Source organism: Salmo salar, chromosome 23 (genome assembly GCF_965601325.2).
Source record: "Salmo salar chromosome 23, fSalSal1, whole genome shotgun sequence".
NCBI lineage: Eukaryota > Metazoa > Chordata > Actinopteri > Salmoniformes > Salmonidae > Salmo > Salmo salar.
This window is the reverse complement of record NC_138313.1, coordinates 26,974,577-26,996,487: the sequence shown is the minus strand read 5'-3', so window position 1 is coordinate 26,996,487 and position 21,911 is coordinate 26,974,577. Positions and strand designations below refer to the sequence as shown.

The 21,911-nt window shown below is 43.1% G+C and overlaps 1 protein-coding gene across 2 annotated transcripts; it reads right to left on the bottom strand.

The window, feature by feature from the left end:
- Positions 1-111: 111 nt before the first annotated feature.
- Positions 112-14,761, bottom strand: LOC106584311 (HAUS augmin-like complex subunit 5). 2 transcript variants are annotated; one of them, XM_014169416.3, is made up of 19 exons: positions 14,325-14,761; positions 13,896-13,958; positions 13,746-13,778; positions 11,738-11,762; positions 9,961-10,093; positions 9,381-9,540; positions 9,172-9,262; positions 8,990-9,081; positions 8,848-8,902; positions 7,494-7,621; positions 7,342-7,420; positions 7,072-7,220; positions 6,771-6,933; positions 6,556-6,636; positions 6,316-6,461; positions 2,484-2,580; positions 2,240-2,378; positions 1,919-2,051; positions 112-1,809 (listed from the first exon to the last, which is right to left on the bottom strand). In XM_014169416.3, exons 1-19 carry the CDS (start codon positions 14,420-14,422, stop codon positions 1,707-1,709), a joined length of 1,968 nt encoding a protein of 655 aa, XP_014024891.2. In that variant the 5' UTR covers positions 14,423-14,761; the 3' UTR covers positions 112-1,706. The 2 variants fall into 2 exon arrangements, with proteins under 2 accessions (XP_014024891.2, XP_014024892.2); XM_014169417.3 differs by lacking the exons at positions 13,746-13,778; positions 13,896-13,958; positions 14,325-14,761 and adding an exon at positions 12,795-13,739.
- Positions 14,762-21,911: the final 7,150 nt, after the last annotated feature.

The following is a 21,911-nucleotide window of genomic DNA, read 5'->3' as shown; positions in this document are numbered from 1 at the left end:
ACCAACAGAATCAACCGGGAGGGAAAGTAATGGGCGTGCCAACAATGCGCATCACACAGAAGACCAAGACCTGACTACAGCTAGTGGCCTACTACAATAATACACACAGGATATTTGTATTAGATACTTTATTTGTAAATACAGTCATACTTGGCATAGCACATTCACACTCTATACATATCAGCTATGGATACTCTTCTAGTACGTGTTATTTTTTTTATTGCACTGTGAAGTTGGGAGGTAGCACAAGCATTTCGCTGCACAAACTATACCTGTTGTGTGTACCTGATGAATACAATTTTATTTTAGATGTATTCATACAACTCCAACCATCCAGACTGAGCAAAACCATACTATGGACAAAGTGGTCCTATTTATGGAACAACAAGCTAAATTATTTAAATCTACTCTATTTACTTTTGTGTATGTATTGATGATATGGATAACTACTAACGTAACGGTCTTGTTCAAATAGGATTACATTTGTGATTGAGGTTAACCGTCAAACTCGATTTAATGGCATGAAGACAACAGCAATTTACTTGTGATATACACGGCACAGCGAAAAGTATGTGGACACCTGCTCGTCAAACATCTCATTCCAAAATCATGGGCATTAATAGAGTTGGTCCCATCCTTTTTTCTAACAGCCTCCACTCTTCTGGGAAGGCTTTCCACTAGATGTTGGAACATTGCTGCGGGGACTTGCTTCCATTCAGCCACAAGAGCATTAGTGAGGTCGGGCGCTGATGTTGGCCAATTAGGCCTGGCTCGCAGTCAGCGTTCAAATTCATCCCAAAGGTGTACGATGGAGTTGAAGTCAGGGCTCTGTGCAGGCCAGTCAAGTTCTTCCACACCGATCTCAACAAACCACTTCTGTATGCACCTCTTTGTGCACTGGGGCATTGTCATGCTGAAACAGGAAAGGGCTTTCCCAAACTGTTGCCACAAAGTTGGAAGCACAGAATAATTTGCTGTAACGTTAAGATTTCCCTTCACTGGAACTATGGGGCCTAGTTCGAACCATGAAAAACAGCCCCAGACCATTATTCCTCCTCCACCAAACTTTACATTTGACACTATTCTTTCAGGCAGGTAGCGTTGTCCTGGCATCCGCTAAACCCAGATTCATCCGTCGGACTGCCAGATGGTGAAGTGTGACTCATCACGCCAGAGAACGTGTTTCCAATGTTCCAGAGTCCAATGGTGGCGAGCTTTACACCACTGCAGCCGACGCTCTGCAATGCTCTTGGTGATCTTAGGGTTGTGTGCGGCTGCTCGGCCATGGAAACCCATTTCATGAAGCTCCCGATGCTCAGTTATTGTGTTGACATTGCTTCCACAGGCAGTTTGGAAATCGGTAGTGAGTGTTGCAACCTAGGGCAAAAAAAAGACTTTTTGGAAAGTCACAGGGCTCTTCAGTACGAGCCATTCTACTGCCAATGTTTGACTATGGAGATTGCATGGCTGTGTGCTCGATTTCATACACATGTCAGCAACGAGTGTGCCTGAAATAACCGTATCCACTAATTTGAAAGGGCGTCCACATACTTTTGGCAATGTAGTGTACATTGAATGGCATGTTTGTCAAAAATGAGATGTGAAAATCGAACAATATAGTAAATTAACCTTAGAGGGAATAAAATTGTAGTTTTAGACAAGTATTGTTGTCCATCTATGCACTTGTCTATTTTCCATGGAACTCATTAAGAAGCCTTGGCTGCAAATTTCCACCTCTGTAGCCACTGCTGAAAAGTCAGTCCCCCCTTGCGTATGTCAGGCAGAGCAAACTGAGCAGGCTGATCCCACCTGCACAGACAGAACAAACAAATTAATTGTCAATAGTCTAGCTGGTGAATAATATTGAGGTTTAATACAAGGGAGCTCTATGTGAGAAAGAGTTGATGGGAACACTTACCAATAGGAAATGGCAGTCTTAACTTGATTCCCGTAAGAAAGGCCCTGTGAGCACCACTGGGTGAGCTCCCAAACCCTGGGTAACAAAGACTGAAGCAGCTCCTTGTCTTCCTCCAGGACACGTAGCAGGAGGGCTAAGAAGAAATAAAGAAAAGGGAGATTAAAGGGAGACGAAGATATCAGTCAGACATGTAAAACGGAATAATCTGCCTTTGTTAACCAGGTAATGAGCAGTGATACAGTTTGATTGGAGTCTGATTGAACGGCATCTAGCTATCCCATTTGTTAGTTTGCAGCTTTGAACTCTATAGAAGACCTGTACCTTGTTGGTCAGGTGCAGGCAGCAGCGCTCCTTGCTTCTCTACATTTGCTAAAGAGGAGGAGTGAAATTGCCGCAAACGACGCAGAAAGCGAAGCTCCAAATGCTGGGATAGAGCTTGTGAGTACAGTTCCTCAGGGGCCTGGCAGAGAAACAGAGACAGAATATATAAATAAACAACAGGATAAGAGCAAAAAGCAAACCTCTAGGTGCATAAATGGTCATGGAATAATCTGTTAGGACTCACCCTGTACATTGGAAAAGCCATGCTTTGACACAGATTGTGGAAGGGTGAGGAATGCAAGCGATGGATAGACAACCACGCAGCTGGAATTCTCTGCTCGCTGAAATATATAGCAGATGACAGAATTTATCCATCTGAAAAATCACCCTCTGAGCATTTTTTTCTCAGCCAGACCAATTAATAAAAACATGTTTTATTTTTATTAAATAGGCAAGTCAGCTAAGAACAAATTTGTATTTACAATGACGGCCTACCAAAAGGCAAAAGGACTCCTGCGGAGATAGGATCTGGGATTAAAAACAAATTAAATACAAATATAGGATAAAACACACATCATGACAAGAGACAACACAACACTACATAAAGAGAGACCTAAGATGACAATATAGCATGGCAGCAACACATGACAACACAGCATGGTAGCAACAACATGGCAGCAGCACAACATGGTAGCAGCACAAAACAGTACAAAACATTGTTGGGCACAGACAACAGACAAAGGGCAAGAAGGTAGAGACAACAATACATCACGCGAAACAGCCACAACTATCAGTAAGAGTGTCCATGATTGAGTCTTTGAATGAAGAGATTGAGATAAAACTGTCCAGTTTGAGTGTTTGTTGCAGGTCGTTCCAGTCGCTAGCTGCAGCGAACTGAAAAGACGAGCGACCTAGGGATGGGTGTGCTTTGGGGACCTTTAACAGAATGTGACTGGCAGAACGGGTGTTTTATGTGGAGGATGAGGGCTGCAGTAGATATCTCAGATGGGGGGGGGGGGGGGGGGGGGGCTTAAGAGGGTTTTATAAATAAGCAACAACCAGTGGGTCTTGTGACGGATATACAGAGATGACCAGTTTACAGAGGAGTATAGAGTGCAGTGATGCGTCCTATAAGGGCATTGGTGGCAAATCTCATGGCCGAATGGTAAAGAACATATAGCCGGACGAGAGCACCCTTACCTGCCGATCTATAAATTACGTCTCCGTAATATAGCATGGGTAGGATGGTCATCTGAACCAGGGTTAGTTTGGCAGCTGGGTTGAAAGAGGAGCGATTATGATAGAGGAAACCAAGTCTATATTTAACTTTAGCCTGCAGCTTTGATATGTGTTGAGAGAAGGACAGTGTACCGTCTAGCCATACTCCCAAGTACGCATATGATGTGACTACCTCAAGCCCTAAACCCCTCAGAGGTATTAATCACACCTGTGGGAAGAGGGGCATTCTTCTTACCAAACCACATGACCTTTGTTTTGCAGGTGTTCAGAACAAGGTTAAGGGCAGAGAAAGCTTGTTGGTCACTAAGAAAGCTTTGTCGGGGAGGGGCCAGCTGAGTATAAGACTATCATCTGCATATAAATGGATGAGAGAGCTTGAGCTATGTTGATGATGTAAATTGAGAAGAGTGTGGGGCCTAAGTTTGAGCCTTGGGGAACATCCTTGGTGACAGGCAGTGGCTGAGACAGCAGATTTTCTGACGTTATACACTGCACTCTTTGAGAGAGGTAGTTAGCAAACCAGGCCAAAGACCCCTCAGAGACACCAATACTCCTTAGCCAGCCCACAAGAATGGAATGGTCTACCGTATCAAAAGCTTTGGCCAAGTCAATAAAAATAGCAGCACAACATTGCATAGAATCAAGGGCAATGGTGACATCATTGAGGACCTTTAACTTCTTTGGGATAGGTGGCAGTATTTTCACGGCCGGATAAAAAACGTAACCTATTTAATCTGGTTACTACTCCTGCCCAGAAACTAGAATATGCATATAATTAGTAGATTTGGATAGAAAACACTAAAGTTTCTAAAACTGTTTGAATGGTGTCTGTGTGTATAACAGAACTCATATGGCAGGCCAAAACCTGAGAAGATTCCATACAGGAAGTGCCCTGTCTGACAATTTGTTGTCCTTCTGTTGCATCTGTATTTTCGATAGACATTTTCTAAGGCTTCCATTGGCTCTCTAAAGCCGCCAGAAAGTGGAATGGGGTGTCTGCTGTCTCTGGGCAAAGAACAGCAGCAAAATTTGTAAGTGGTCAGCCTGGGGACAGTGAGACTGGAGATGCGCGGTTACGAGACTACTCCATTTTTTTCTTTCAGCCTTTGAATGAATACAACGTTTCCCGGTTGGAATATTATCGCTATTTTACGAGAAAAATAGCATCAAAATTGATTTTAAACATCGTTTGACATGCTTCTAAGTACGGTAATGGAATATTTTGACATTTTTTGTCACAAAATGCGCTCGCGCGTCACCCTTCGGATAGTGACCTGAACGCACGAACAAAACGGAGCTATTTGAATATAACTATGGATTATTTGGAACCAAAACAACATTTGTTGTTGAAGTAGAAGTCCTGGGAGTGCATTCTGACGAAGAACAGCAAAGGTAATCCAATTTTTCTAATAGTAATTCTGAGTTTAGTGAGCCCCAAACTTGGTGGGTGTCAAAATAGCTAGCCGTGATGGCCGAGCTATGTACTCAGAATATTGCAAAATGTGCTTTCGCCGAAAAGCTATTTTAAAATCTGACACCGCGATTGCATAAAGGAGTTCTGTATCTATAATTATTAAAATAATTGTTATGTATTTTGTGAACATTTATCATGAGTAATTTAGTAAATTCACCGGAAGTTTTCGGTGGGTATGCTAGTTCTGAACATCACATGCTAATGTAAAAAGCTGTTTTTTCATATAAATATGAACTTGATTGAACAAAACATGCATGTATTGTATAACATAATGTCCTAGGAGTGTCATCTGATGAAGATCAAAGGTTAGTGCTGCATTTAGCTGTGGTTTGGGTTTATGTGACATATATGCTTGCTTGGAAAATGGCTGTGTGATTATTTGCATTTATGTACTCTCCTAACATAATCTAATGTTTTGCTTCCGCTGTAAAGCCTTTTTGAAATCAGACAATGTGGTTAGATTAACGAGAGTCTTATCTTTAAAATGGTGTAAAATAGTTGATTGTTTGAGAAAACTGAATTGTGGTAATTTAGTTGGTTTTGTATTTCGCGCCGTGCAATGCCATTGGCTGTTGGACGTCTGTCCTCAACAGGTTAAGGTTGCAGTGACATCCATAATCTGAGCGGAAACCAGATTGCATACCAGAGAGAATACTATAGACATCAAGAAAGCCCGTCAGTTGATTATTGACAAGTTTTTCCAACACTTTTGATAAACAGGGCAAAATAGAAATAGGCCTATAACAGTTAGGTTCAGCTTGATCTCCCCCTTTAAATAAAGGACTAACCGTGGCTGCCTTCCAAGCAATGGGAACCTCCCCAGAGAGGAGGGACAGGTTAAAAAGGTCAGAGATAGGCTTGGAGATTATAGGGGCAGCAACCTTAAAGAAGAAGTGGTCTAAACTATCTGACCCAGGTGTTTTTTGGGGGTCAAGTTTAAGGAGCTTCTTTAGCACCTCGGACTCAGTGACCACCTGCAGGGAGAAACTTTGTAGCTGTGCAGGGGAAAAAAGAGGGAGGAGCATCGGGGCTAGTTGCATTGGAAATGTTGGACAGGCAAGGAGGCTGAGTTAAATAGGAATCCTGACTTAATGAATGCGTTTCTTGTCAGTAACAACCACATCATCAACTTTAAGGGACATGGGCAGCTGAGGAGGAGGGTTTATTCTCCAGGTCTTTAACCATTTTCCAGAACTTCTTGGGGTTAGACCCACAGAGAGAGAACTGCTCCTTAAAATAACTAACTTTGGCCTTCCGGATAGCCTGAGTGTACTTATTTCTCATTTGCCTGAACGAGAGCCAGTCAGCCTTAGAAGGAGATGTCAACTAACCCATCAAACACCAACAAATAGGAAGCTCTTACCCTTCAATGAGTCTGCGATCAAGTGTTACTAGTGACACGTTTCCAAACTGTCTGGCCTCCTGGGACACAGAGTTGCGAAGCCTATTGGCTGCTGAAAGAACTTCACCAAACTGGGGAGTCAGTTTTCCCTGGACAAACTGGCCAATCTCGGGTCAGACAAGAGAGAGGAACAGGTTGAGTTAGATGGCCACTGTTTACACAGTATGCATTAGAGTACACAGAAGCATATAGAGGGCCTACCTCCTTGTGCACGCGAGTCAGTTCAGTCTTAGCTGTCGAATTCCCCTTGATCAGACCTCTAGTCTGTTCCTGCCTGACGTCCTATGAAGAAAAACATGACAAAAGTGTGTCACACTTATTTAGGTTAACATGTGGCAATTGGTGAAATGCTGTGGTGTTGTGTGTGGAAGACAAAGGTAGAAATACAGACTGCAAAAAACAGTACATTTCCTCACCACAAGCCGTCTGAAGTCCGTGATGCTCTGCCATTGGCTCCGCAGATTGCGAAGGGCCTCCTGTCTGTCCCTGGCATGTTGCTCCATTTTAACACACTGGTTTCTCACACCATCTCGCACTGCTGCCTGCATCACACACTGCATCTCCAGCTCAAACACTGACCTGGGCAGGAGGGAAACATGGGAGAAAAGATACCAGAGTATTTTGAAGAATTGACATGACCTCATTAGAGGCTGAGCATGTTTATTAATGACAAAACGTGAATGTTGTGGAAAAAGCCAATCTGTAGTGCAGACTTACTGTGCCAGGGCTTGGGTTTGAGATTCCCCGGCAAGCAGCTCCAACTCTGCCTCATTCTTTCGGGCATGAAGCTGGGTCTTCAGCTGTTGAATTTGTGAACGCGTTTGAGCCAGTTCCATCAGACTCTGTTCCACCTCCTCCCAGGCTGACTGCAAAAAGATCAGACAGATATCAACTACAGCAACAGTGAACTACAGTACTGTTCAAGCCTATGCAGTGTCTTTACCCCATGTTGGTATTTTAGTGTAAACTGAAATGTGTGTAAAGCACCTGTAAAAGACTCTTAACGGGTGGTAACTCTTCCTCTTCTTTCGAGATGTCTAACAGGTGATTACTCTCGTAGCGAAACCTAAAACAGATACATTTGCTCTTTAATTCCAATCCACACAGATTTTTTGTCCAGCTACATTTTACCAATTTACCGTAATGCAGCAACATCATGAGCCACATCCAATGAGGCAAGCTTCTCCTCCAATGTAATTTCCTGTCCTAAGGCCAGGTACTGCAAGGCTGACAGCACTTGGTTTGGAGGATAGCATCGCAACAAGTCCTGATGAGATAAAAATGATAATAATACCATTCTCACTCAACTGAAGCAAATATGAAACAGATTGTGATGTACAGTGTCTTCGGTAAAGAATTCAGACCCCTTGACTTTTTCCACATTTTAAAGCCTTATTATAAAATGGATTAAATAAAACATCTCAGCAATCTACACACAATACCCCATAATGACAAAGCGAAAATGGTTGACATTTTTTGCAAATTTATAAAAAACTAAACCGAAATACCTTATTTACATAAGTATTCAGACCCTTTGCTATGAGACTAAATTGATCTCAGGTGCATCCTGTTTCCATTGATCATCCTTGAGATGGTTCTACAAAGTGATTGGAGTCCACCTGTGGTAAATTCAATTGATTGGACATGATTTGGAAAGGCACACCTGTCTATATAAGGTCCCAGTTGACAGTGCATGTCAGAGCAAAAACCAAGCCGTGAGGTCAAAGCAATTGTCCGTAGAGCGCTGAGACACTATCAGAGCTCTAAAGTTCCTCTGGAAATGGGAGAACCTTCCAGAAGAACAACCATCTCCACAGCACTTCACCAACCAGGGCTTTGTGGTAGAGTGGCCAGACAGAAGCCACTCCTCAGTAAAAAGGCACACGACAGCCCGCTTCGAATTTGCCAAAATGCACCTAAAGACTCTCAGACCAGGAGAAACAAGATACTCCGGTCTGATGAAACCAAGATTGAACTCTTTGGCCTGAATGCCAAGCGTCAGATCTGAAGGAAACCTGGCATCATCCCTACGGTGAAGCATAATGGTGGCAGCATCATGCTGTGGGGATGTTTTTCAGCGGCATGGACTGGGAGACTAGTCAGGATTGAGGCAAAGATGAAAGATGCAATGTACAGAGAGAGATCCTTGATGAAAAGCGCTCTGGAGAAGGTTAGGACCTCAGACTGGGGTTAAGGTTTACCTTCCAACAGGACAACAACCCTAAGCACACAGCCAAGACAACGCAGGAGTGGCTTCGAGACAACAAAGTACTGAGTAAAGGGTATAAATATTTATGTACATGTGATAGGTTTTTAGGACAAAAAAATGTTTTTGCTTTGTCATCATGGAGTATTGTGCGTCGATTGATGAGGGGAAAAAATTATTTTATCAATTTTAGAATAAGGCTGTAACATAACAAAATGTGGAAAAAGTCTAGGGGTTTGAAAACTTTCCAAAGGCACTAACTAGATGCAAACAACAATACAACTTACCTCTACAGCACTTAACCAATGCTGAAATAATGCAGTTCTCTGTTCACGAGTCAAGCTGAAGATAGAGTAAATTTTGATTTAGCAATAGAAGAAAGCCATGGATAACTCTGGTTCCTATATAAAACCATCTTATAATTCTTACTGTGTGGCAGTGGAGGACACCGTTTTCAGCTCACTCTCTTGTAAAGACTGGAAGAAGAGGAGTCTTTCATCACACAGCTCTCTCACATTACGCTAAGGAGGAAGAGAAAGAAGATTAGTCCAATACAAAACCATCACAGATTATAAAGCGCCAACAACAAACGATTAAGTAAAAGCACTTACCAGAACCTGAGGCTCTGCTCCTGTTGGGTTGAGATAGTCGCCACTGCTATTGGAGGCTTCATTTCCAAACACCACCTCCAGCTCTGCCTTCCTGCAAAACAGACCAAAAGTAAAGAATGGATTTGGGCTGGGTTTGCAGCATTAGAATGTATGTAGAAGTGTGTTAAGAAATGGTAAGGGTAAACAAACAGAGGCTCTAGCAAGCACACCTAGACAGCTGCTCCAGAACCTGGGAGCGTCCACTGATCTTGCGGGTATCCTCTGAGAGAACGTGGCGCTCCTTCATGCAGCGTTGCTTAAAGGCCTGTAAAAGCAGCTCCCTGCGTTGGTTCTCCTCCACCATTCCCCAGCTCCAGTTAATGGACTCTTCTACTCAATACAAAAGAAACGTTACAACATGTCACGGCAAAATGGGGCATCAACATATACAGACCTAGAACAACTTAGGATGTGGTATGTGGAAAACCAAATTATACAGTGGGGTCCAAAAGTATTGACACCCTTGATAAAGATGATCAAAAATGACTAAAACAATTCAAATAGGCTCAGTAACGTTATCTTCACAAGGTGAGGTTTTTAAAGGTATTAAAAACAGGGGTGTCAATTTTGACCCCTACCGTTTTGAGAAAGAAAATAGGACTTGTTAGAAAATCTCTCTGAGCAATTGTATTAGTATAATTTCCCCCCTTTTTTTTTTAGAGCATACAATATAGCTCAGTACTTAATTTTTTTTTTACAGTACTTTGCCTATTTCAGACCCCACAGAGGCCTATTTGTTAAAAGGCTCACCTTCAGTAGCTAGCTGTGCTTCAGTCCCATTGATTTGAGAGTCCAGGTGGTTGAGTTCGGCTCTCAGCTCCTCTATCTGCTCCTGAAGCTCAAGCCGCTTAGCAGCATCACTCTGCCCCGCTACGTTTTTTAACTGCACACAAATACATATAACGTAATGTAAAACATTGTTCACACAGAAAACATAATGCTAACTCTGACAGTCTTAAAATCTTGATACTGTAGCTACAGAGCATTAGGAAAGTATTCAGACCCCTTGACTTTTTCCACAGTTACGTTACAGCCTTACTCTAAAATGGATTAAATATTTATTTTGACACACAACACCCCATAATGACAAAACAAAAACATATTTAAATTTTTGCAGATGCATAAAAAAACAAAACCCTAATACCTTATTTACATAAGTATTCAGACCATTTGCTGTGAGACTCAAAATTGAGCTCAGGTGCATCCCGTTTCCACTGATCATCCTTGAGATGTTTCTACAACTTGGAGTCAACATGTGGTAAATTTAATTGGGCATGATTTGGAAAGGCACACACCGGTCTATATAATGTCCCACATTTGCAGTGCAAGTCAGAGCAAATATCAAGCCATGAGGTCAAAGGAATTGTCCGTAGAGCACCGAGACAGGATTGTGTTGAGGCACACATCTGGGGAAGGGTACTCAAAAAATTCTGAGGCGTTGAAGGTTCCCAAGAACAGTGGCCTCCATCATTCTTAAATTGCCGAATTTTGGAACCACCTAGACTCTTCCTAGAGCTGGCTGCCCGGCCAAACTGAGCAATTGGGGGAGAAGGGCCTTGGTCAGGGAGGTGACCAAGAACCTGATGGTCACTCAGTGCTCAAGTTCTTCTGTGGAGATGGAAGAAACTTCCAGAAGAACAACCATCTCTGCAGCACTCCACCAACAAGGCCTTTATGGTAGAGTGCCCAGAAAGATGCCACTCCTCAGTAAAAGGCACATGACCGCCCGCTTGGAGTTTGCCAAAAGGTACCTAAAGGACTCAGACCATGAGAAACAAGACTCTCTGGTCTAATGAAACCAAGATTGAACACTTTGGCCTGAATGCCAAGCGTCACATCTGGAGGAAACCTGGCACCATCCCTACAGTGAAGCATGGTGGTTGCAGCATCATGCTGTGGGGAGGTTTTTCAGCGGCAGGGACTGAGAGACTAGTCAGGATCGAGGGAAAGATGAACAGAGCAATGTACAGAGAGATCCTTCATGAAAACCTGCTCCAGAGTGCTCAGGACCTCAGAATGGGGCAATGGTTCACCTTCCAACAGGACAATGACCCGAAACACACAGCCAAGACAATGCAAGAGTGGCTTCAGGACAAGTCTCTGAAAGCCCTTGATTGGCCCAGCCAGAGCCCGGACTTGAACCCGATCGAACATCTCTGGAGATACCGTAAAATAGCTGTGCAGCGACACTCCACATCCAACCTGACAGAGCTTGAATGGATCTGCAGAGAAGAATGGGAGACACTCCCCAAATACAGGCGTGCCAAGCTTGTAGCGTCTTACCCAAGAAGACTCGATGCTGTAATCACTGCCAAAGGTGCTTAAACAAAGTACTGAGTAAAGGGTTTGAATACTTATGTAAATGTGATATTTCAGTTTTTGCTTTGTCATTATGGGGTATTGTGTGTAGATTGAGTAAAATAAGGCTGTAATGTACCAACATGTGGAAAGTCAAGGGGTCTGAATACTTTCTGAATTCACTGTATATCAAATTATCTAGCAAATTGTTTCAAAATAATTGGTGTACCTCCTTATCTTGTAGAACTTTGTACCTGAGAGATCACAATGTCAAGGAAAGGCTTGTGGGCAATTCCATGGTAACAGAATTACGCATCGACTCATTTGTATTAATATGTATGCCAAACAAAAACCATTGATTTCAAAGTTGTTTGTATTTTACCCCCTTTTCAACCCCAATTTCATAGATAAAATTACAATCTTGTGTCATCACTGCAACTCCCCAACTGGCTCGGGAGAGGCGAAGGTCGAGTCACGCGTCATCCGAAACATGACCCGCCAAACCATGCTCCTTAACACCTGCCAGCTTAACCCGGAAGCCAGCCGCACCAATGTGTTGGAGGAAACACTGTTCAACTGCCTACCGAAATAAGCCTGCAGGTGCTCGGCCCGCCACAAGGAGTCACTAGAGCACGCTGAGCCAAGTAAAGCCCCCCTCCGCCAAACCCTCCCCTAACCCAGACGACGCTGGGCCAAATGTGAGCCGCCCGGTTACGGCTGGTTGTGACACAGCCTGGGAACGAACCCGGTCTGTAGTGACGCCTCAAGTATTGCGATGCAGTGCCTTAGACCGCTACGTCACTCGGGAGGCCTGATTTCAAAGTTAATCAAACCATGCAACCTTTAAACCATTTCTACTGACATTTTTTTTTACCAGAATTATATTGTGATTGAACCGTAAAGATGGGGGGGGGGGGTAAAAAATAAATAATAATTCGCTTTTGTTTAAACTACAGTAAGTGAAGTGGATTTACACCCGTTAACGGTAATGAAATTACATAATGACTCCCTGGTCTGTACTACACAGAAATGCATATTTCTAGATATGAATGTCATTTCTCATGTTTCACAAGTATGGACAGTGCTGCTCAGCACAGCACAGAGTACAGCAGACTAGGATTCTGTACGTGCAGTAGAGTTCAGTACAGTAGTTTAATATACTGTACTCTACTGTGCTCTACTCACTGTACTGTGCAATCCAAACTTGTGAAACATACGTCTATGATAGGTTCAGATTTCATCCAGTCCATCTGTGGATGTTAACATCAAGGCCAGCGTGGACTGACCAAATTTCGATGTCCATGGACGTCCGGTGTCAGTCAGTGCTCAGTGGGTGAGGATGCTGGTTACAGTAAATGGAAAGAGGGGGATCACGGGTAGGTGTCAGTAAGACATTAACTGGAGAGTGAGATAAAGGTTGTCCAGACTTGGTTTAAATGCCAGACAACAGAAAGAAAAGTTATCAGCTGAACATAACAGTATGCCATATTCCCATCTGTGATTTCTGACTATTATGGTTTCCCCATTGTAGCCAATTCAGTTGCAATCATTCCGTTACTGATTTTTGCGTAATTCCAGGAAATACAAATTTGAATCACTTAATAATTCAAAGAAATATCAGCAAAATCACAAACTTATTGGCAGGTCTACCATTACTTGTGTGAACTTTCATTATCCTCCCTCATAAGGGAAAGAAATTATAAAATTACTTAGACGCATGGGTTTTTGGTGACAGAATTACAAAGCACGAGGAAATTTCTCTTCAACTTAAAGGTAAACAATTTCTCCAAAACTAAATATAAGTGTTGATATTAGCTGGCAGGGGTCTTTACTTCAACATTGTGTTTCTATGCATTTCTGATAAGTTTTGAGGCCATTTCTGGTGGATGTTTTGCAAGACCCATTTTCCATGTTTATTAAGAAATCTAAGTCTTTTGTGTAATTTTTAAGATGTAAAATTATTTTAAAATGTACCTATGCCTCCATTTCCCAAAAATATAGACCTTAGCTTTTCCTTTGACACCGAATTTGATATGCTCCTTTGAACTTAACATGTTGGAGGTCATGGGTCCTTTTCGATGGAAATGCCCTTGTACAAATGTCCATAGAACGAAACCTGTGAGTGTCATATTGGTGTCAGAAATTAGGCAGTTACCCTGACAATAGAGTCGGTTTCATCTCCGAGACAATGAAATGACCCGTTATACATAACTCAAGAGAACAAAGCCAAAGGATACCACTGAAGATTTCCACGCATAACCCTGACATTCCTGCAAAGAGAAAGTAATTACATCAAGATATTGGAAAAGTAACATTATTACATAAAAGTCATTGTTGACCAACGAAGTATACATACACATGTTGTAAAAACCTGTCTGCATACCCACCTCTGATTGAAAATATGTTGTGTGACATATCTCCATATTGACGCTCTTGGGCCAACACATAACCTGAATCAAAACAAACAATATACTTGTGTTAACTCACTGATGGTCCATATTAGTTAACTTACTCTGCCACGGTCGCTATGGAAAACTGTAGTTGTGAACTAGTTAACGCTAGCTAGCTATTAGTCGACCAACTAAACTTCACGATGGTAGTGTGGCGACTAGTGTTGGCAGACGGGAACGCCGAAAAAACTACTGATTTCAGCACCCAAATAGGCCGCAATTACGCAGAACAATCGTAAATCATTGAGTTTAATTGTCTAGACAACTATATGAATTGTTACCAACAAAAATCAATTAGAGGAATAGCTCAATAAGGCCAAAAAAGTTGCATAGCATAGGACATTGATGAATGACGTCGTTACCTACGTTTTAAAGTAGTTGTCGTTTGGGAGACTTTGGGGTGGTAGATTAAATTCTTCAGTCGCCCACCGCTTTAGTTCCCGCAGGAGGGTCCTGTCCCCCATCCTTACCTTAGTCGAAACCAGCGAGTGGTTATCTAGCTAACGACGTTAGAAGGGTAACCTATTTATTTATTCTAAATAAAATGGCTCTGGCTGCCTGTATCTACAAGAAAGCTCGCCAAAAACGAATACTATCACGTACATGTGTTAGCTTGCCATGTGCCTGTAATAAATAGTAAGCAGGCTAAGTACTTTGTTTTCAAGTGTATGACTGTCAAAAATATCCTAAGAAAATTTAGTCTTTGCTCTGTTGGTCATTTGTTATGATTTCCCATAAAATATTTTTCTGCCAGTACTTGTGGTTCAACTTCCCGCTCGCTCTGTAGCATATCCGGTGACTTCTTCGATGAGGTTTAACGGCGGTTGGCATCCAATGTGTTCCATTATCGCCACCTACTAGACTGGAGTACAACTCCCTTATACTTTGCTTGAAAAAATAATGAATAAACAAATACCCTACAATCTAACACAACAATTACCCCCAAAAAACAAATCTAAATGTTTTGAAATAAAAATAACACCACCCCACTACACTATTAAAGCAGGAAGCACCAGTGCCTCGGTCTATAAAAAAGTAGTCAGATGAAGCAGATGCTAAACTACAGGACTGTTTTACTAGCACAGACTGGAATATGTTCTGGGATTCTTCCGATGGCATTGAGGAGTACACCACATCAGTCACTGGCTTTATCAATAAGTGCATCGAGGACGTCATCCCCACAGTGACTGTACGTACATACCCCAACCAGAAGCCATGGATTACAGGCAACATTCTCACTGAGCTAAAGGGTAGAGCTGCTGCTTTCAAGGAGCGGGACTCTAACCCGGAAGCTTATAACAAATTCCGCTATGCCCTCTGACAAACCATCAAACAAGCAAAGCGTCAATACAGGACTAAGATTGAATTGTACTACACCGGGTACGAAGCTCGTCGGATGTGGCAGGGCTTGCAAACTATTACAGACTACAAAGGGAAGCACAGCCTAGAGCTGCCTAGTGACACAAGCCTACCAGACGAGCTCAATAACTTCTATGCTTGCTTCGAGGCAAGTAACACTGAAACATGTATGAGAGCATCAACTGTTCCGGACGACTGTGTGATCATGCTCTTCGCAGCCGATGTGAGTAAGACCTTTAAACAGGTCAACATTCACAAGGCCGCTGGGCCAGATGAATTACCAGGACGTGTACTCCGAGCATGCGCTGACCAAGTGTCATCACTGACATTTTCAACCTCTCCCTGTCTGAGTCTGTAATGCCAACATGTAACAAGCAGACCACCATAGCCCCTGTGCCCAAGAACACTCATGTAACCTGGCTAAATGACTACCAACACGTAGCACTCACGTCTGTAGGCATGAAATGCTTCGAAAGGCTGGTCATGGCTCACATCAACACCATTATCCCAGAAACCCTAGACCCACTCCAATTTGCATACCGCACCAACAGATCCACAGACGATGCAATCTCTATTGCACTCCACACTGCCCTTTCACACCTGGACAAAAGGAACACCTATGTGAGAATGCTATTCATTGACTACAGCTCAGCGTTCAACACCATAGTGCCCTCAAAGCTCATCACTAAGCTAAGGACCCTGGGACTAAACACCTCCCTCTGCAACTGGATCCTAGACTTCCTGACGGGCCGCCCCCAGGTGGTAAGGATAAGTAACAACACATCCGCCACGCTGAACCTCAACACGGGGGCCTCTCAGGGGTGCGTGCTCAGTCCCCTCCTGTGCTATCTGTTCACTCATGACTGCACGGCCAGGTACAACTCCAACACCATCATTAAGTTTGCTGATGACACAACAGTGGTAGGCCTGATCACTGACAACAATGAGACAGCCTATAGGGAGGAGGTCAGAGACCTGACCATGTGGTGCAAGAACAACAACCTCTCCCTCAACGTGATCAAGACAAAGGCGATGATTGTGGACTACAGGAGAAAGAGGAACGAGCACGCCTCCATTCTCATTGACAGGGCTGTAGTGAAGCAGGTTGAGAGCTTCAAGTTCCTTGGCGTCCACATTAACAACAAACTAACATGGTCCAAGCAAACCCAGACGTGAAGAGGGCACAACAAAACCTATTCCCCCTCAGGAGACTGAAAAGATATGGCATGTGTCCTCAGATCCTCAAAAGATTTTACAGCTGCACCATCGAGAGCATCCTGACGGGTTGCATCACAGCCTGGTATGGCAACTGCTCGGCCTCCGACCGCAAGGCACTACAGAGGGTAGTGCGTACGGCCCAGTACATCACCGGGGCCAAGCTTCCTGCCATCCAGGACCTCTATACCAGGCGGTGTCAGAGGAAGGCCCTAAAAATGGTCAAAGACTCCAGCCACCCTAGTCATAGACTGTTCTCTCTGCTACCGCACAGCAAGCGGTACAGGAGTGCCAGGTCTAGGTCCAAGAGGCTTCTAAACAGCTTCTATCCCCAAGACATAATACTCCTGAACAGCTAGTCAAATGGCTACCCAGACTATTTGCACCTCCCATGCCGCTACTACTCTCTGTTATTATCTATGCATAGCCACTTTAACAACCCTACCTGCATGTACATAATTATCTCAATTACCTCGATACCGGTGCCCCCGCACATTGACACATTGCCTCTGTGTCCGTACCCCCTGTATATAGCCCCGCTATTGTTATTCACTGCTGCTCTTTAATTATTTTTGTTATCTCTTAATTTTTTCTTAATTTTCATTTTTTAGGTATTTTCTGTAAGGTCTACACCTGTTTTATTCGGCGTATGTGACAAATAAAATGTGATTTGATTTATTTAAATCTATTTACTACTACCTCATGCCAACAACATAAAGGGATGGACACCACCACTTAACGCCCCCTGTAACTCTTCTGATGTCAAGTCTCACACAACCAAATACCTCTCTGCAGCTGCCACCACAACCTCAGTTTTCTGCAACTTACATTCCATCCCTGCAGTACAGTTGATAACCATTGCTATAAATGCTAAATATCCAATCTTATTGAAACATATCACTTGTTGGCCTATCCCTCTGTACTGGTACAGATTTACTCACACCACTCCTCTCAGGATCCCTCACCCTTGACCCATCTTCCTCTACTTTCTTCACTGCCTCAGCATATGACAACTTCTGCACTACTCTAACCCTGGAAACCTCAACCTGACTCTCTCGCACAGGACATTTCTGAGCCCCAGCTCCATGGGCACCCCTACAATCAACACATACCACTACTTTCCCCAATGCTATACAGTCCTTTGTCTCATGTCCTTCTGCACACTTCTCACACCTAGGAACATCCCTCCTACACACTGCTGCCACATGCCCATAAGCTTGACACCTGTAACAACGTAACGTATTTGGTACAAAAGCTCGTACAGGATAACTTATATATCCTAACATCACTTTGTCGGGCAAAGACTCAACATCAAAACTCAAAATTACAGACAATGACTTATTTCACCACTCTCGCCACCCTGTCTGCATCACACCAAACAACGAACATCACAAACACCGGGAATCTTCCCCTTCAGTTGGCCCTTTTCTCATATCCGGTGACGTTTGCTATTTGTTCCGAAATAGGACAAATAGTACGCGCAACGATCTACAACAGAACTGTCAAAGCAAAAGGGATCATAGCCTGCATCCACTCCACTTCCTTATATAAAAAGGAAACCTTATACTCAGTGTCATATATTTTGATAAATCTGCTTATACCATTCCATATAAATATGTACATATTATGGCAAATAACCAATATCTATATAGGCCAAAAGCAGATGGCTGTTGAGATTGGCCCATAAAGAAAGATGCAAATGACATTTACTTGAAATCACAGAATAAAAAAAAAAGATATGTATAAGCAGTTGTGTGTGTAAATGAAAACACCAGACATGTTTTGCCAATACTCTTATTTCTTATTCTTGAGTTGCATACATTTTCTGTTAATTCCTCACATTTTACTCAGTTTTGTTTTCTCCGCCATACTATATTCAATGTAGTGCTTTGACATGTTTACTAGCAATTTTTTCATTTGAAAAGTAAAGAAACTGGACTTCCATGATTGTCCCATTATATTATGCATCTTTCCCAAGTCTATACAACAATAAAATATATATATTTTTTAAATGGCAAATAAACAAGACCTGACTGTAACATCATCAACTTAAAGTTTAGATCTTAACCCTTATTTAACACATATTTGCATCATAGACATGGAATACAAAAATCAAAGCTGTAAATTGAACTGGACAAGAATAGAAAAAAAATCGAATAAAAACATTGTTGATGACAATAAAAAAATGTAAAATCTGTTAATGGTCCAGTTTCAATTGTTTCCAAGTGACAAAGTAAACACAGTTCTTTGCTCCTCCATCCTCTACGACAAGATGCCGTGTCCATGTTGGCTCATTATTTTGCATTATGTTGATGAATGTCCTGTGATGAATTCAAGGCATTCCATCATTAGTCTATTCCTTTTGAAATGGTTATAATTGTATTTATTTCGATTTATCAGTGGGTGCTGCGGCACCCTCAGCACCACTACTTCCCGCGGCTATGGCTCTCTGTACTCCACTTCAGACCACACACACCTCCTGCAGGTGACCCTGCAACCGGCGCTCAGACTGGAGAGGTGATGTGCGAATCATCTGCAGGATGGCAACTGGTCTGCGTTCCATGCCAGTGCACCTGTGGAAGATTAGACATTGGAATGGCGAGGGAAAGAGACTGATGAAATGAACAACTAATATGTGACATCTATAATGGACATTTCCACAGAAGGGTGTTTTTCGCCCTAAATGCTCACCAACTCTAGCAGTGTGACCCTCTCGTGTAAAAAGCTTTTTGCCAGCTGCTGCATCCCAGATCTGTACGTAGCCTTTGTGAGTCCCGACTGCCACATGATTGCCCCTAAATCAGAAACACACAGCATTGGAGTCAGAAAACCACACAAAAACACCTCCAATTGAGCCGTTTCAAGTCGTCTGCTGCAATAGCCATCCATGGCAAGAACGGACGAGTTGTGTGTTCCAAGATGCCGTTCGGCACACCACTGTTGTACTGCACTGGTATTTGTTTGTTTGTGGCCAGCCTTTTAGCTTGCACAATTATTGCCATTATACACTCATCGGCCAGTTTATTAGAAACACCGTCCCATTCACGAAAATTAATCGCTCCTACAAACCGTGAGTCACTTGGCCAGGCAGACAGGCATCGAGGCATCCACTTTTCGATTGAACCTTAAAATTGGCAAAACAGTGACCTAAGCGACTTTGAACGTGACATAATCGTCGGTGCCAGGCGTGCCGGATCCAGTATCTCAAACTGCTGTCCTCCTGGGCTTTTCAAGCACAACCGAGTCTAGGGTTTACCGAGAATGTTGCCACAAATAAAAAACATCCAGTCAGCATCAAACCTGTGGGCAAAAACAGCTTGTTGAAGAGAGAGGTCGAAGGAGTGTACACTGTATGCCTTTCTTAGGTGCTGGTAATTTCCTATGATGAGGCTTAGTTTGTCATGTTACTTACCTTGGCTGCTGTCCGACGTTGCATCCTTTATTTTTCCATTCTGACTTGGTGATCTCTCATTTTCCTAAAAACACAAATTACATTTTTAAAAATGTATCCATGACCTGACTAAATGTGTCAAATTAAGCTATAGGGAGTTAATGTTGTTTCAGGGGAAATCTATTTAAATTCATTTACTTTTTGACAGCATTCCTTTTGATTTAAAAAAAAGAAAGTTCCAAACTGCACATGCTTGGCCATGGAAGAAGTGGTCAGAAAGTGACTTTTTCTTTTTAACTGAATGCCAAAACATTTATGAGATAAAGGTGCTCAAAGTAGACCCTTTTAGCATACCCCCACCATATTATGCGACATCCATGTTTTTATCACTGGAAAAGATAAACGGTTGAGTTCGATATCATTTAAAAACTTAAAAATAGGGTTGTCAAACAATTGTATAACTTCTTAAAATTAAGCACATTAATACGATTTTCAACCGGTGTAGAGCCTAACTGGCATACATAGGCGGCATGTGAGTTTGAAGTTTGGGGGAGATAAATTTCACTATAAAAATGCACATTTATAATAAACCATTACATTCATAATCACATTTGCAGCCACTTGAGAATGGTGTTTTCCCACTAACTGATTGCATTTTGAAACATTCATGCTTATAGCCTACTGCCATGTGCGCATTGCTGCACTGTGGTGTGGTGTGTGGATTTTAATGCCCACAACACGCTCTGGGGGGAGGGGCGGGGGACGAATGGAAATGGCCAAATGATGGAAAATCTGATTGAAGTTTAAGATCCGGTGTGCCTGAATGATGGCCGAGGGACTAGGATTGATGTAGTTACAGGGAAAGAGTCTGCAATGGACCTCACTCTGGTATCTAGTGTGATGGCAGGAATCTGTGAGTGTGAGGAGTGGGAGGAGTCAACAGTAGGGAGTGATCATTACCCCATAGTATGCACAGTAGGCCAGAGGGAGGTGGAGGTGTCAGTGGATGGAGTAGGCAGGTGGGTGTTTGAAAGGGCAAAGTGGGATCAGTTTCAGGAGTTAAGTGAGCGGGTGATGGCTCGGGTGGACTTGAGAGGGGAAGTGGGTAGTATGAATAAGTGGGTGAGAACAGCGTTAGTGGGAGCAGCTACTGAGGCGATACCTAACAGTTCAGGGAGGAGGAGGAAAGCAGTCCCATGGTGGACAGAGGAGTGTGGGACAATGGTGAGGAGTAGGAACAGGGCATTTAAAGTACTGAAAAGGACACCTAACTTCAAACATCTGATTCAGTATAAGCAGGCCCAGGCTCTGGTGAGGAGAAGTATTCGTCAGGCAAGAGGTCATGTTGGCGTCGGTTCTGTGACACCATTGGAAGGGCGACACCAGTGGGAGAAGTGTGGGGGATGATTAAGCAGATGAGTGGGGTCCGAAGGGAGTGGGATTATCCAGTGTTGACGACTGGGGAGGATGTGGTAGTAAGATGAGGAGATGGCAGAGATGATGGCCGAAGCGTTTGTCCAAGTGTATAGCTCGGCAAATTTGTCAGAGGGGCAGAGGGGGAGAGAGAGAACGAGAGAGGAGCATCCAGGAGTGCTGGATAGGAGGGAGGATGTAAATGATGCGTTGAATGCACCATTTACAATGGTAGAGGTGAAAAGGGCAATAAGTAAGGCTGGGTTAACTTCACCTGGGAAAGATGAGGTGTGCTATCTTATGTTGGCCCAACTTAGTGATGAGGCACTGGATAAGGTATTGGTGTTGTACAGCAGAGTGTGGGAGAAGGGGAAACTACCAGGCAGCTGGAAGGAGGCAGTAGTGGTACCAATCTGGAAGCTAGGGAAGGACCCAACGAGGCCAACAAGCTATCGGCCAATAGCCTTAACATCACATGTATGTAAGATTATGGAGCGTGTGATAACGGAGAGGCTAACTTACTTCCTGGAGAGCAGGGGGTTAGTATCGCCACATCAGAGCGGATTCAGGAAGGG